General features: G+C 38.7%; 2 protein-coding genes across 2 annotated transcripts; one reads left to right on the forward strand and one right to left on the reverse strand.

Annotated features, from left to right (window-relative positions):
- Positions 1 to 506: 506 nt before the first annotated feature.
- LOC116054256 (cell division cycle protein 20 homolog B) lies at positions 507 to 14,176 on the forward strand. Its single transcript, XM_031305726.2, has 12 exons — positions 507 to 814; positions 1,166 to 1,222; positions 6,243 to 6,459; positions 7,598 to 7,695; positions 8,206 to 8,257; positions 8,646 to 8,762; positions 9,352 to 9,569; positions 9,726 to 9,820; positions 10,275 to 10,494; positions 11,065 to 11,190; positions 11,274 to 11,397; positions 12,423 to 14,176. Exons 1-12 carry the CDS (start codon positions 782 to 784, stop codon positions 12,518 to 12,520), a joined length of 1,455 nt encoding a protein of 484 aa, XP_031161586.1. The 5' UTR covers positions 507 to 781; the 3' UTR covers positions 12,521 to 14,176.
- Positions 2,437 to 5,118, reverse strand: gpx8 (glutathione peroxidase 8 (putative)). Its single transcript, XM_031305761.2, has 3 exons — positions 4,820 to 5,118; positions 4,402 to 4,663; positions 2,437 to 2,991 (listed from the first exon to the last, which is right to left on the reverse strand). The coding sequence occupies exons 1-3, from the start codon at positions 5,024 to 5,026 to the stop codon at positions 2,828 to 2,830; spliced, it is 633 nt and encodes a 210-aa protein (XP_031161621.2). The 5' UTR covers positions 5,027 to 5,118; the 3' UTR covers positions 2,437 to 2,827.
- Positions 14,177 to 16,618: the final 2,442 nt, after the last annotated feature.

A 16,618-nucleotide genomic window follows, 5' to 3' on the forward strand; every position in this document is an offset into this window, starting at 1 on the left:
AGTTAAGTTGTTAATACAAATGTTTAACCCTAAAACATAGGCCTATAGCTTTTTTGCAACTGTTGAACTTGTAACTGCTACAAGGGCTATATTTTGTTCAGGCTATATCATGTAGGCTATAATCTGACAAAAAAGAAAATACTAGGATACACAATTTATTATTATCCAGGGGTTTGTCTATCATTATTAACATTTCTGCCCATTATTGAAGAAACATATAGCCTAACTATTTATTTACTAATAAGGATTTTTCCTTCTAAATGTTTTAACGCTGTTGTTGTTTGTTTGTTATAACACAGGTCACTTATCTTTTAATAATAGGCTATTAATAGGCTTATCATCATTAGAATAACTGATATTTTCTTCAGCCAAACGACATAGGCTAGCTAATAGGCTGAGTCTGGCAGTTAAATGCTAAACTGTGTTACACCTCCATAATAAATTAAAGTCTGTCCTTGTCTGGGTCATTGACTGATACCATGTTGCCGCCTCAATGTAAAACATTACCGCGTTGCTCTTTTTTACTGTGTCTATTTGTTTCCAGTATAGAAACCATGGACGCGGAGGGAATCCCTTTACAGGACTTAATTAAAAAACAAAACAAAAAAAAAACCTCAACAGCCAATAGCAGAGCAGAGGACGGTGCTTCCCGCTCCGCCGTCCGCCCGCGGAGAGTATTTAGAAGCGGAGTCCGCCCAGGAGAGCAGACAACAGGTGCACCAGGCATGAACAGGCGCAGAGGGAAGGCAGTGGTGTTTTACGCAATTAATGAAAACTAGAGATGCAACTTACAGGTGGAGAATCAAATGACTGGGTGAGTGATTTATAAAGTAATGTTAAAATAGCCTAATAAGTGTGTTTCCTTAGTATTATTATGACGTGTTGCTGTTGCTACCAGGCAACCACTTCAATCTCTAAACAGAGCTGTGTCTCTTTGGTACAACACTAACTGCAAACTGTGGCAACATTGAGCTCATTTTACTGTTAAATGTTGATAAAATAACACACATTTACTGCGATTCATTATGGCATTAATAAAATAATCCCCAAACTTTCTGAATAATCATTTGACAATAGATTCCAGTCTTCGTTTATCCTGTAAGAATGTTGTTTTGAATGATATTGAGCATCACCTTGACTAAACTCGTTTTGTATTCATAACTAGGACAATATGAGACTGCTGAGAGATTTCGTAGGAAAGAGAAGACATTGCCCCTCCAAGGTAAGAGGGGAAATAAAGGGAAAATCAGCATCAAAAGGTGAATTGTTGCATGCATCTCCCCCCCTCAGCCTCTGAGCTGGTGGTGACAGTGTGGCAGTGTACTGCTGCTGGTTGTGTATCTGATCGACAGCTGTCAGCTGCACTCCTCACTGCTGCAACCGACTGACCTCAAACATGCTGACGCTGCCATTTATCACACTTCATTCACCTGTAAAACAAAAAGTCAACAATCGAATAAAGTCAGGAACGATAAACAAAAACAAATGTGTACATTTAGTACAATTGAAAAAACATTCAGCTCAACATCAGTTCAAAATAGTCAAATCCATGCATTTGCATTTACAGCAGGCCTGAGTTGTGGCTGGTTGGGAGGCAGTGTAATGTTAGCTGATGTTTCTCTTTTGCCAGCTCACACTGCTCTGCTACCCTAACAGTTACATTTGACTACTTATTCCCCAAATGCTTAGACTTGTTGTGCACTTTATGTTGGTGGATCAGGAGATACAAGCATCTCTGTATCAAGCATCCAGATCTGGAGATGTTTAGGCGGAGAGCTTTATTTTGAAGTAAAGGTTGTCCAATTTAGACAGCTGGTCTTAAGGTGCTTATTTTTAATGTTTTTAATGTATAACAAAGAGCTAAAAAAAGAACAATTTAGAAAGATATATTACAAATAGTTTTTCAGCTCTCTTATCATGGGTGGCTGGTAGGCAGTGTCTTGTTAGCTGGTTGGTTTTCTGTATGCCAGCTTACCTGCTCCTGCCCTCCAACTGTCCATTCAAAGCTACACCAGCAAGCCAGGAGACTTCTGCAATGACCATGTACTTCTATCAATTAAAAACAGCAGGTTGGGTTTCAGCGCTCAGGTTGCACATTTGATAAAAGAAGCAGGTTTTTTTTTCTTCATTCATCAGTTTTAGAGGTGACCTGTACCAAAGACACTGAACTAACGGTTATAAACTATGTCAAATATCAAAATCAGCTGCAGAATGTCAGCACCAATATGCATTTGCTTGCATTACTTGGCATCAACATTCTGCATTTCAAATGTGGATTAATTTCTGTTATCGGCATTTTTCTTGCATAAAGAAACAAACTGAACAAAAGACCCTGAGCTCATTAGGTTAATCAAATAATTATGAAATTTTTCATGTGAGGTGGATGTTTCACAATTTGCTGGGCTCAAAACAGTCAATATGGGCTAAAAAAATTATGCTTCACCATAAGAAATCAATTTTAATGTAAACATTAGAAAGAGATGGTACAAATCCCAAACACTTGTAAAAATCCAACACTTCAAAGATGGCTAAACAATCCTTCAGGTGCAGCAGTGGTCATTATAAGGAATGTTCAATATGATTGTCATTAACCATAGGATGGTCCCCACACACGCAGACAAACACACACACACACACACACACACACTCTGACTAGCCTTGAATGACTTGAAGTGGATCTTTTCATCCTGCATGTTTCTGGAGCGAGACACCACCCGGCAACCACACTCACTCTTAACAGTTCAGAGTTGTCATTCCTTGCTGTCAAAACACAGGAAACAACAACATTACACACACAGATGTGTCCAGTATCGATGAATAGACTCCATCATAGCTCCACCCGTTTCTTCAGGATTATTTCTCGCACCAACGCCGTGACCTCTTGTCGAACGCTCTCCATGGGCTCGTCCTTTCGCCAAAACCGGACCACTTTCCCCTCTGGATTCACCAGAAACTTCCAGAAGTTCCACTTGGGAATTTTCTGCACAGAATCTGAAACACAACACATTAGCATGTAGGGCTACAACTAACAATTACTTTCATTTTTGATTAATCGCAATTATTTTCTCAACGAATCGATTAGTGTCATATTTGTCATCATATTTAGCTCGGTCTGGACTGTTGGCGTCACTTTTTGACGCTCTGGGTCGGGACGTACGTTTAACTGACATGCAGCACAAGAACGAGACTGTTAGGTTAAGTAAAAAGGTCGTGGGTGGGGTTACAAAATGTATGTTTCAGTGACAAGAACGAGATACGAACTCTCTTGGGTGAAAGTCCTGTGTTGTTGTACATCCACCACCCCAACCAACCTCCTTACGCGGTCTTTCATTCTACTTGCTACCGTTGTCGCTCTTAGTACTACGTCATCTTACAGCGCCGCGGTCGAGCTGCTGCTCTGCCGGTGCGTCCCATTCAGATGCTAAAGGGGGATTTTTGCGACGTATCCGACGCTCAGAGCCACTGACCAAGCGTTGGTATTTTACGAGTTGGGAGTGAGAACGGGTTAAAATTGATGCAAAAGTCAAAAGATAATTGTGACAGCTACCACAAGCTAAACGGTATGACACATGACGGTATGCATCGTCATAACGGCGATATAACTGATAACATAAAATTAATTGTTATTTTGGCAGAGAGATGACACACCAAAAGTAGGTACTTGCTAACAGGTATAAACCTTAATTCAAACCCTATTTTGGCGCAAGAACTACACACAGAATCAGGAGTCAACAAAGTCCATTCAGTGTGTATAACAACGTACCAGATTTCCACAGATCACAGGCTAGTTCTCCAGGTTTTCTTTAGGATTCATGTACATAAATATTAATTTAACCATTTTGGAACACATTAATAAAGTGGACTTTTATAGTGTTTGCTACTCCCTTCTACATTCACCTACACAACTATGTTTTTTTTGTCTGAGGAAGCATAATTATGTATTTTGTATGTTGTGGTTTATTTTGTTTGGGGCATGTTATTTCTGGGAGGCAGGTGTTAGTAAAACCCTTTTTTTTAATCAAGTAAAATATAATTTACTGGTTACAGCTTTACAAATGCAAATACCTTTTTCATTATTTATAATTTAAAAGATATTTGTTGGTATGTTATTTTTTATGAGAATACTATTGACCCGAGATTTGATAGATCATAAAAAAAAATAACATTTAGCTGCAGCCCAATGGGAAAGTGTGGTGCAGTTAAAGTTTGGTCCAGACAGCACTTCCTGCCAGACAGCTGCCCAAGTTTAGCCATAAATCATGCAGTTATCATTTTAACTTAAAGGAAATGCAAATATAGACAATAAGCATAGTGATGGTGGTGACTGTCCCTGCAAATATTCGTGCAGTCCTGTCTTGTTGTACAATATGTTGCACAGCAGACAGATGTTAAGATGCCAACCTGTGAGGAATTTGAAGGCAGGGTCAGCCTCTGAGCCCATTATTTTGATCTTGCTGAAGAAGGGAAAGGTGACACCGTAGATGGACTTGGCGAAAGCCTCGATGTCCCGGCTTGTCCCGGTCTCAGTGTCCCCGTACTGACCGCAGGGAAAGGCCAAGACGTTGAAGTGAGAGGTGCCCAGCTCCCGGTGAAGCTCCTGCAGAGATATGTAGTTCGCCTCCGTGTGCTCGCATTGACTCGCCACGTTTACAACCAAAGACGCCTGTACAGGATCGAGGAGAAAAACAGGGTGTAATAGCCTATTTGTGAAATGCTACGTCTTATGTAAAACACACCGTTATCTGACACTGGATAATTATGACAACCTTTGCATAGATTTCTTCTCAAACTGACATGACTGGTGATGATGTGGACTTACTTTTCCTCGGAACTTCTCCAGAGAAACGGTCCTCCCCTTCGCGTCTTTGACCTCGAACGAATAAAAATCCGTTGGTTTTCTCGGCTTCGCCAGCTGAGTCTGCAGGAGGAACAAACACCCGACACCGACTGTCATGCTCAAAAGGACCGTTAACTTTTTAGCTTTCGGGTTGGAGGACTTGGTAGGGTAGCCCCCTAAGGCCTCCATCTTGGAGGGGGAAGAACAAACCGTGGCCAGAATGGGGGGGGCTCCTGCATAAAACGTCTTGGGCGGATCGGTGAAAAGGAGCTGAGTCGAGTTGGCTACAACACCACGGCAATACCGGAAGCTAAGCGCTATTTCCTTCAAAATAAGAAGACAATAACAAGTTTTGAACTCAAAAAGCATTGGTCTTGTAGCACTTCTTGTTGTGTAGTCTACTAGATTCGAGTGCAAATGCTTTTTTGAACACACTCAATAACGGAGTCATCTTATCTTTTTGAAATATTTCCATGATGATATTAAACTCTTTTTTTTAAAATCTAATATTTATCTAAAAATGTATCTAATAATTGCTAAAATTAAATTTGGTAAAAGAAAAAGTAGCCTACAGTGTTGCTGTATGCAGTTTACCCTAAAATGTTAGTTGAAAAGCCATGTTTCATCAGCATTTAAAACTTTAAACACAAACGTGTTCCGTTTGATAGCCGTTATTATAATTGCTTATATTTTTTAGCAAGTTAGCAATAGTGAACATAAACCAACCAGGCTTATCTAATTTCATGTAGTCAGATGGTATTCTTAAATTAAGAGACAGAGAAATTCAACCCTTAACATCACAGCAACCATATCAACCACTTAGCAAACCAGTAAGCAGCCTTTTAGCAACCACCAAAAACAACATAGCAAACCCATAGCAACACTAGCAACCACCTAGCAACAATTATAAACACCTTAGCAACAAATGAACAAACACAAATTACCTTGTAACTTCTTTAGCAACCACTTCATAGCATTTTAGTAGTTATAGCAACATCTTAGCTCCTTTAAAAAGGTAACTATCCACCTAGCAAGTTATTAACAATAATCTATTGAGTTTTGCTTATAGAAAGCACATTTAAACAATGTCCATAACACATTTGCTTTGTGTAATTGTTGTAAGAGTGCACTGGTATCAAAAAAAATTGTACAGTATGGTAGTTTAATATCAGTCCTTTAGACTACTACTTTAAAGAGGGAATAAGACATTTAAAAAAGGCTTTATAATGATTTTGCTTTGAAAGTTTTAACCGGAAGTTTTGCTCTTTATGTTGCTTGCTTGGCACTAGTGAAGTTATGTGGTTTGAAGTTTAGTGTAGTAATAGGTATAAAAGTTTGTCTCTGTTTTCACTATTTGTGGTCTATTGAGAATAATCGTATTTTTGTTTTGTTTTGTGTCTTCAAGGGACAAAACGACACCCATCATGTCTCGTACAAGGAGTTTAGGAGGCGGATCATTCAGAGGAGCAGCAGTGAGGGTCCTGCAGAGAGTACACCGCTGGACACTGGGCGGCAGTGTGAGCCCAGCTTTGAGTTTGATACAGTCTGTCAGAGACTGGAGCTGGATTCTCCACCGAGACACCACGAACAAGCACAGAGAGTCCTACATGGAAACCTTCAAGGTATTACACCCACACCCACACATAACATCCAAAACAGTTAGGCCTACCTCATCAAAACTGATCAGGAAGGAATTACCCAAACTCTCTTTAAATGACTTTGCTGTCATAAAGACAGCTAGATTGCCAAAAGCTACACATATAAGATGGCTAATAATGGCTTATTACACGGTATATAGTGTAGGCCTGCTGCATTATATTACATTTTTCTGATTTATGTGGAAAGAAATGCATTAGGGCGTTTTTTTTTGTTTTTTTTTTATCGTCATCGCAATATCAACTAGCGCAATATACATATTGCAAAAGGCTGCAACATATCGCGATAGACACTACGAGTTTTTGTGTTAGTTGAAAGAAAATATCAGTAGAAAACTGCAAATTAAAATGTAACTCATTCTTTTTTGAGTGGTGCCTTTTATGTTCAATTCAATGTTCAATTTGTTCAATAAAAGTGTCAGCAATTATTTCATTTTATTTGTTTTAAATTCAACAAGCAATTTGTTGTATTTTAGAAGAATACTGAAAGTAAGAAAGGCAGAATTGAGTACAATTTAATATCTGTTTATTTATTGCAAGTAATATTGTTATGGCAATATTCAACAACGTTATTGCATATGGCATATTTTCCTCATATCGTGAGTGTAAAATGCATACTGCTACAAAAATGATTGTGTAATTTATGTATCAATACATTACCGTATATGTCCTGGAGCTTGCTTCAAATGTTACACCTGTAAGTGGTACTGTAGGTGTTGCATATCACAGCTGAGCAGGCGGTGTTGTAGAGTAACATATTTATGGTTAAACTGTAAAATACCTTGCCTTCAATATACATGTTGTTCATAACTGTTATACCACCATATTTAAGGGCTAATTTCTAAAAAATATATACATTTTATTGAAATAAATGAACATAGGCTGATAAATCACTGCCAGAATTAATTTTGTTTCCTAAAATGGTATCAACATTTGCCTCCAAATCCAATATCAGTCCAAATTTAATTTATTTTAGTTTGAATACACATGAATGTACTCTATTACTAAACAACTGTAGGTAACATTAACGCCTTAGCCACAAACCCTTTATTGCAGCATTGTTTTGTAATGTAATGTTTTCTGTGTTATCATCTCTCCTAATCAGAGAAAGCGTTGGTGGGAGGCATGTCCCACTGTGGGGCTGTCACACCAGGCACCTTCACTGCCAGGGGACGGCTTGCCACAGAAAACCCCCCAGAACAGGTTTGTTTAAGGAACTTGTACCTGTGCCACTGTAGTTAGATTTTTTTCATTTGCCCTCAAGAAAACAAAACAAAAGCTGTTTCAGCAGGTTTTAGACTCTCTTCTGCAGCTGGCTTTTCTTTCTTACATGATCATATTAATCATAATAGTGAGAATTTCGTGACAGTAAAGACAAAAAACACAACAAACGATCTGGTTTCTTTGGAAGCATTATTTAAAAATGGCAGAGAAAAACATTTTGTTTGTTTTTTTATCTGTGGTTTCTTTATGCAAGATTACTTGAGATTAAATAAGAAAAGATGTGAGATCACTTAAAAAAAAATCACGGTAAAAAAAAAAAGCCATAACCCAGTTGTACCCACATATAGCTAGAATAAGGATAATGGCAGTTATTACGGAAGGTTATTGTCATTATGCCACAAAAGAATCAGAATAAGAAAAGATGTGTTTGAAAAATGAATACAAACATCATGTAAGAGACTATATCTGAAAATAATTTCTTTTTGGCAGGGAGGGGTGTGGAGAGCTGCAGTTCAAGAACATGAAAATGCTCAACAGGCTGGTACAGCATGAATGTTTTTTTCTTTCACTACATTCTTTACAGCGCTTAAGGCCCCACCCACTAAAAGAGAAACGATAGAAACGATTGATTATCTGAAAGACATGTTGAGCGATACTGCATGCCGTCATACTAAGATATGAGAATTAATTTCTTAAACAATCTGGAGAAAAAAGCAACTTAGCGCACTTGAGGCCTGTGGGGGTTTATGGGGGTTGTTCATGTTTGTTGATATGATTGTATTATTAGATTATCTCTAGTCCAACTTGTAAAGCTTATGGAGTGTGTTTGATGGTTTTGTAGAGTTTGTTTTCTTTTTTGAGAAAACAAAATGTCTTGCTTTGGATGTGTTTTATCAACTGTGTTTTCATGTAATATTTTCTCATTGCAGGTTCTGATGAGAAAAGACATATTTTGCAGCCGTTTGCTATTCTGGACAAACCTTCCGTCAGTCAGCAGGGAAAATCTATGATAAAGTTGGCAGCACCGTCACTGCTGAACGACTACTGTAAGAGAAGATACTAATCCTGCAAAATGAAATTGAGCCTATATTCTTTTTCTGTCTCTGTGTTTAAAGGATAAGGGTGGTGTTATTCTGTTTTTTTTTGGTCAACAAATCCCAGGAAAAGACCAAACTAAGACCATCTCTTAATACTTTTCGCCTACCTACTGTGTGTGTCACACTCAGCCCAAAGCCCATTTGTTTCTGCTGAGGAAATAAATCTTAAAAAAAAAAATTGGATTTGGAATTGCTTTTTGTTTAAATTTGACTACTTTTAGGCCAACAAAAGAATAAAGCCACCAGCATTTATTCCCCAGAAGTTTATTTGTGGCACTATTAAGAAGGTTCCTATAATGTGTTTTTCCAACCCTTACAATGTTCACACGACCCCTGTAAAAAAAGAAAATCTAACATCATATGTAGCAGAGCAGGCCAGCAGCAAAATACAGCTTCTGATTGATGTATTAAAAGTGTTTATAAGTATATCTAGTGTAATTCTGTAATGAAGAAATCAGTTAAGACTAATTCTGCTTGTAGTACTTGACTCAGTATAGCCTCTGTAGTCCTTCTCTCTTTTCCATCTCTCCCCTTTCAGACACTAATCTTCTCGACTGCAGTTGTAATGGTATGATAGCATTAGCCCTGGGCTCTTGTGTTTACCTTTGGAATTCAGAAACTCGTGGTCTGGTGGGATATTTGGACCTGAGATCACGGCCAGGGCAAGCGTACCATCAGATGCAGTCCATCTCGTGTCTGAGCTGGAGCAGAGATGGCAGAGCTCTGTGCGTTGGGACCAGGAGAGGGGAGATACAGGTAAATACTCTGGAGCCTAAAGTAAATGAGTACAAAGAAGATGGAAACTGATTCTTACAAACTGTGGTATGGGGGGCCTGTGTGAGGGGAAGTGTAACCTAGTTGAATCAGCAGGATGACGGTTTGTGGTGTCTGTTTCTTGATTTGACTTTTTAGTTGTGGGATGTTGAACACAAGCAGAATATGAGGTGTCTGCCATCACACCTCTCTGTGGTCAGAGCTCTTGCCTGGAAACAGCAGTTACTCAGCAGGTATGTGTTGTCAGTTCACAAAATGAAAGTTATAAAGAATTCAGAATCAGGAATCAGAAATCAGCAAAGGTTTTATTGCCACAATAAGTACACTTATGTGGAATTTGCCTTGGTGAAGGTGCACACATAAACAAACAAACAATATCAAATGAACAATAAATACAGAAAAACAAATATATACACACAAAATAGCTGTTGCATAAGAAAAAAGAGGCTGAATGGGTTGAGTGCAAAATTGCAAAGAATATATAGTATATGCAATGGGCAGATGTAAAGTTCCAGTATCATTCTTAACTGTATAAACTTCATTAAAGCAGAAGAGACATCCACATCCAAATCTATACTGGTTTGAAGTTTTAGCTAAACGAAATGTAGCTTTTGTAATAAAAAGGGCACCACAGTTAGTATCAGTATGAAGCGTGCAGTATTCATGACAGTTTCCATGATCTTACAGCGGCTCTGTTCTCGGACATATCCATCACCTTGACCCTCGGGCTCCTACACCTCTGGTGGGTGCAGCTGTCCAGAAGGAGGGGATCTGCAGCCTCCAGTGGTCACCGGGAGACGACTGGCTGGCCAGCGGCTCCACAGAAGGCCACCTCTATATATGGGATAGTGACATCACAAGGTCACGTCAGCCAATCACTACGATGAAACAGCCCAGCGCTGTTAAGGTCAGTGCATGCTTCATGATAGGGACTTCAAATCAAAACACTGCATGTGTGATTTTATTTAGATTTAGTCTGTGAAATGTGATACAGTGACATTAAAGTGGCATTTTTCTGTTGTCCACTGTCAAAAAAGCCACATTAAATCTACTTTGATTCAATGTAAAACAATTAAACTCTGAATACTCTTTATAGGCACTGTATCTTGAACTCCACCGGTCTGACTTTAATGAAATAGGGAGGGAAGACTCATCCTTGTACTACTACTATGTTGTATTGTGTAGTGTAATTCAACCATTCACAGGGGGAAGACATAATCGGTAAAACTACAATCATTAATTGCAAGCAACTGTGTGTTCTGCTGTACGACTTATGATGACTACTCTCAGCTCGTGCAAACTTGAGTGGCACGCTACTGGTTGGTATGCTTAAAAGGTTTAGCTGTTGTTATACAAAGGTTTCAGAAATACTGTTAGTTGATCCTGCGACTATTCACTGGGCGGTCTGCTTAAACAACCAGACAGTCTGCTGACCATTGTGTGTGAACTCTTGTATTGATTGTGTTTGTGTGTTTAGGCAATGGGATGGTGTCCATGGCAGAGAAAGATGATCGCCACAGGAGGTGGATGGAAAGATGGAGAGTTGAGAATCTGGGACACAGATTCAGGGACTTGTGTGACTTCCGCCAACACAAATTCTCAGGTGCTTAAGACTCAAAGTGTAGCAGAGGTATTTTTACTGTGTATAAATATCGGACAGACTATGCTTACTGACTCCGATTGCAGATCTGTTCTCTACGATGGGCTGAAAAGAAGAAATATCTGGTCACAGGTCACGGCCTTCCTCATCACCAAGTTAACTGCTGGTCCTGGGAATTTCCCTCCCTCACCCCCATCTACCAGCTCGCAGGTTAGAGAACCGGAAATATTATTGATGTGCAACTACATCCCTCAACACACCCATAACAGCCTCATAGGATTAAATGTATTGCACATTATACATGCTGAGTAATACTAGAGCAGTATCAGGCTGTGTCTCAAACCGCCTACTTCCGTCAGTACACTGCTAATGTGCACTGACCACTTACTGCCGTAGTGCCCACTTTCGATGGTTAGTATTGTCCCAAAAGGAACACTTACGTTAAAACACTTACCGGAAATGACGAGCGGTCGGCTCGGCTCGCCACCTCTCAAAATCTGACGAAATTCTTTCAAACTGACCTTTGTTGATCTGAAATGAAGACAGATTCAACAACTGCACAGCCTATGACGTGTCACAGTTTCCTGAGCTATTGTGAGTTGTCTGGGGCAAAGAAAGACTTACATGTAAAAATCATCCTTTAAAATTCCTATAAAGATCATTTCAAATATCTAAATGTTCAGTAATATTTATTCACTCAAAAATTGCAGTTAGTCTGGTGTTTACTCTGGTGGTTAGCTTGAAAATGAGGATGAGTTGCCATTCTGTTTCACTTAATTTTTCGGTCTGATGTGTTCATCTTGGCTGTTTCCTGTTTGGGAACTCATCAGTAGTGGGTGGTGTATCTGGTGTGCGGTTGTGGCCGCTCTGAGAAGTTGAGCTTAAGATGTTTCACATCAATCGAAGAAATATGATGCTGTTTTTATTTGTAATGTCCTAAACTTCTTGTATTTCTTTGTGATGTACTGTTGTGCTGCCTTAAAATCTGCAGTTTGCATTTTGATGTGACACAAATTATGACATGAAAGTGAAACTGAACCCTTAAATGACAATGACAGAAAGCATCATGGTCCGGGTGTTTATCTCTTTTCAATATGAATTCTTTGTCAAAGTTAGAACTTCTTTATTACTCTCTATCATAGTGCTAAAATTGAAAAACATTGAGATGCCTGTGTGTTATATGGTAATGAAGGTTATTTAAAAGGTAAAAGTTGAATCATGTTGTCGTTTTTCAGGTCACTCTCATCGAGTCCTGCACTTGGCCATAAACCCTGACAGCACTCACATTTTCTCTGCTGGAGCGGACCAGCAGTTTCACATCTGGGACATGTAATTATCAACATGGCCGGTGAATGTTGTTGAAGAAGTTACTCAAATTCTATACAAATATTTCTTTATTATTATAATTTCTACTACAGATAAGATTACTTTTTGGCTAACAGGGCATTTATATGAAAATAGTACGGGATATATCTCAAATAACAGACAAGAAAGTAATCCCCTGGTCATACAGCTCAGGCAGATAGAGTAGCTCAGTCACTAGCATTAACATTAAAAGACTGTCAGCAGGGAGGTTGTGTGTGGAAATAGTAGTATGATTTGAATAGCACCTTTCAAGCAAGAAGCAAAGATTGCTTTCCAATGCAGAGAAACAGCATAAAAAGACAATCACACCTATAAAATCAACAACATAAGAAGACATACTGTCCATCCTAAAACTAGAAGGGCACTCAGAGAGCACAGACCTTGGCCAAGGCCAATAGTCCAGTCTAGAATATGACATGCAAATCTGCAAGCGCCACCACTATACAGTATATGTCTGAATATATTTCAAAAACTTTTAGATTTATGTTAAAATTTGTTTTTTTTTCATCATCTCAGCTGTGCATTTATTATGTACTTCTAAATTGGAAATATTTCACATACTTAACATACACTTGTGAAAACCAGAAGAACCAGCAGATAGGATCATGTTGCATAATGCAGATTAGAGGGTTACGCTGTGTAACGCTAATACAATAAATATATTGTGATAATATATCGTGATAATCAATCACACAAACAAATAAATGAAATTCAGCATCTAAATGTCGCCACTATGTATCTGTCTGCAAACTTCTGCACGACCAAAATCCATAAAGCTAAGCTTTGGCTTAGCTTTGTGTAGCGCCCTAAAGCCCCACCTAGTGCAAAAGTCATGCCACGACACTGGTTACTAATGCCCATGAAAACTAATTTGTGTATCCGTGATTCGGAGCCGCTCCAAAATTCATTGGTTTCTTTCTTGGCCTATGCTACACCCTTTTACCAAGTTTCATGAAAATCAGGCCAGTAGTTTTTCTGTAATCCGCTAAAAGACAAACAAAGCAACAAACAGACAAACCGCAAAACTTAACCTTCTTAGCAAAGGTTATTATGTAAACGAATATGTCTAGTGGTCAGACAAGGAGGCAAGTCAAAAAAAAAATTATTTTAAGGCATGATTTAAGATGAGAAAGTGAACAAATACTAACTGGAGGGCTGTTCTAAAGCCAGTACAGCAATCATCCCCTCAATTATGACTTTAATCTGAATTTAAGCAGCCTTTGTGGACAGTAAGCTTTCACAAATTCACTAATGTACTCTGACGCATAGCCCTGTAAAGCCTTGTATATAATGAAAAGGATTTAAAAAAAATTTATATTGCCAGTGCGAAGAAGCTAGACTTTGTGTTCAGGCTCAGGAGAATGGTTAATGCAATTTCTCATCGTTGTTGAAGTTATAATTTTGAAAGAAACTCACTTTGAAATCAATTACTGTGCATGTGGAACTAATTAACATTTATGTATTTATTTATGTAACTTGAAAAAATTATGTTTTGTTTCATGTAGGCTATGTTATTTCTTTCTTGCCTACACCTTAAAGCTAACATAATGGGATATGTACAGTACAAAAACTCTAGGGGAAACACTGTACAGAATAAACCTTTTTTATATGTGGAACAATTAAATTAAGTCTGGGGGTTTTATTCTCTCTATTTAGCAGGCTTATGTGTTTTTACTTGATATTTGTTATTGATGTGTGTCACTTCCCACAGTGATCTAACAGATAAGTAAATTGCGTGTGTTAGGGTTTATTTTGGAAGTTATTGAACTATTAGGTAGTGACAGCACTCCGATAAAGTTAACCATGACTAGATGCAGACTTAAGTCCTGGCCTGACCTGTGTGTTGAAAGATGTCCCACTTGCAAGTGACAAGACTAGACTTCAGAGAAATGCAAAAGTACTTGCGGTGAAGACTTCCTTTAAAAAGAACAAACAAAAAGACCCCCGTCAAATGTGATACTTCTTCTGGTTAAAATGTCCACAGACACAGAGGTGTAGAAGAGATGGTGCGATATGTGAGGTTTGACACCACAAACGTCTGATTCTCAAAGACTACATAAGAACGCAGTACAGCAAGATATAGACTGATGATGAGACGAAAGATCAAATTAATAGAATAGAAATCACAAAATAGAAACATTCAGATGCATTATCCCTCCAACAGTATAACATACTGTTCAGTGTCTAGTCTGGCTAACACACTGACTTTATACACCAACATCTTTAGTCCCAAGGCTGGTAAGTCTTTTTTTTTTTATCTTGTTGGCATAATGACATGCCATGACAGTGATTATGTAGGGCTGTATTCAAGCAAAGAAAATCTTCGTAGACTGAAATTCTATCTACTCTTCAACCAATCGACTGGTCGACCTGGTAGCATTGTTTGTCCATCAAAGTTTTTTGTTTTTTTTTCCTGAGGCCACTATACATTTTTAATGCTTTGCAATGGGAGCGCTGAATATTCACACAATGCTACAAACACCAGCACTGGAGCTGAGCGACTATATGGCGCTGCACGTTTTAGAGTTTTTTTCTGGTCACCGAGAGTTGAGAAATGTTTAACTTTGGGTAAAACGCGGTGTTCCTCACTGTCACTTTTTACCCAGCTGTCCAATCACAGTGGAGAAAGGGCGGGACAAATACCACAAAGACCTACTGTCACAATCTGATCTCACAGAATTACACATCCTACATGTACAAGCGCAGAACAACAATGGAGGAGAAATGAATACTGCTGGACCGCATACTTCTTCTTCTTCGTCCTCTCTACCTATGTGCTTCAGCCTTCCCTTTATCCAGAGCAAGTATTCGGCCTTGTGCTGATCCATATCGTGCCGATTGCCCATAAAACTTGTTGTCAATTAAATAAAACTAAATATTGATTAGGATAATCCCTGCAAATGACGCTACGCTAGTGTGGTCGGTCTGTTCGTTGGTGGGTTGGTCCACCACTTTTGTCCAGACTGAAATATCTCAACAGCTATTGGATGGATTGCCGATAAATTTGAAATAGACATTCATGTCACCCTCAGGATGAACTGTAACAACTTTGGTGGTCCTCTGACTTTTCCTCTAGCGCCACCATCAGGCCAAAATGTAAATTTATTCAGTGTTTAGGTATAATTAAATACTGGAAAAACTAATAACATTCCCATCAACATCAGCTGAACTAAGGTAGTGAACATGGTATTATTTCTGTTAAATAGCTATAGTTAAATAAATGGGCAAAACAATCTACAAATCTACTGTAAATAAGTGGGTGTCCTACTGTTTAGAGTCTAAATGTCATTTACAGGGGGTGTTTGCAATGAGTCTACTTTTCAGACCCTTGCCCACTGAAATACCTGTGATGAGAGGTGCACAAATCATAATTCTGATAAGATACTTGTTCTTCTGATAAACACATTTCTTTCACATCCAAACCAGTTTTCAAGTAGTCATCTTAGGTAACACAGACCGGAGGCTGAGGTCGTCCACACTTAATTGCCCTTAAATGTTTCCTCTTCTTTATAAACTCTTCATGCATTTCTAGAAGCTGTGGATTGTTCTAGTTCAAATGTCAAAGTTACACAGTACACTGAAATTAACATGATCCAGACTGCAAGCTCTTAAAATAGACTTTGGGGTGGAGCTACGTCTCAGTATTTTAGCACAACTTTCTTCTTCAGCCTGTTTAGACACTTTGGTTTGCAAACTACACAATCTGTTGCACAATTCAGATCTGACTGTCCAGACTGAGGTCACTTTTTTTTTTTTATCTGACCTTAAATACTGTAAGATGATTGACTTTTTTTCTCATTTGGGGAAAATACGCTTCTTCGCTTTCTGACATAGAGTTAGTTGGGAAGATTGATACCACTAAAGCTACAGCTAGTTAGCTAAGCTTAGCATAAATACTGGAAGCAGGGGGAAACAGCTAGCCTAGCTCTGTGTAAAGATAGAAAAATCTGCCTAACTAACTTTAGCACCAAAGTCAATTAACGTTAGCCATTTTAAATGCCAGACCATCTCTTGGTTCTGAATTGTGCCAGGCAAGTATCTGAGTCTAACATTAGCCTTATCAAAC

This window comes from Sander lucioperca, chromosome 2 (assembly GCF_008315115.2).
Source record: "Sander lucioperca isolate FBNREF2018 chromosome 2, SLUC_FBN_1.2, whole genome shotgun sequence".
NCBI classification, from domain to species: Eukaryota; Metazoa; Chordata; class Actinopteri; order Perciformes; family Percidae; genus Sander; species Sander lucioperca.

Excerpts from the sequence above, each read along its gene's own strand:
- LOC116054256 (XM_031305726.2), top strand. The coding sequence starts at position 782 with ATGCAACTTACAGGTGGAGAATCAAATGACTGG. Across the intron at positions 6,460-7,597 it reads CCTACATGGAAACCTTCAAG|AGAAAGCGTTGGTGGGAGGC; the intron begins GTATTACACCCA and ends TCTCCTAATCAG. Across the intron at positions 9,570-9,725 it reads CCAGGAGAGGGGAGATACAG|TTGTGGGATGTTGAACACAA; the intron begins GTAAATACTCTG and ends TTGACTTTTTAG.
- gpx8 (XM_031305761.2), bottom strand. The coding sequence starts at position 5,026 with ATGGAGGCCTTAGGGGGCTACCCTACCAAGTCCTCCAACCCGAAAGCT. Across the intron at positions 4,664-4,819 it reads TGGAGAAGTTCCGAGGAAAA|GCGTCTTTGGTTGTAAACGT; the intron begins GTAAGTCCACAT and ends GATCCTGTACAG. Across the intron at positions 2,992-4,401 it reads TGCCTTCAAATTCCTCACAG|ATTCTGTGCAGAAAATTCCC; the intron begins GTTGGCATCTTA and ends GTTGTGTTTCAG.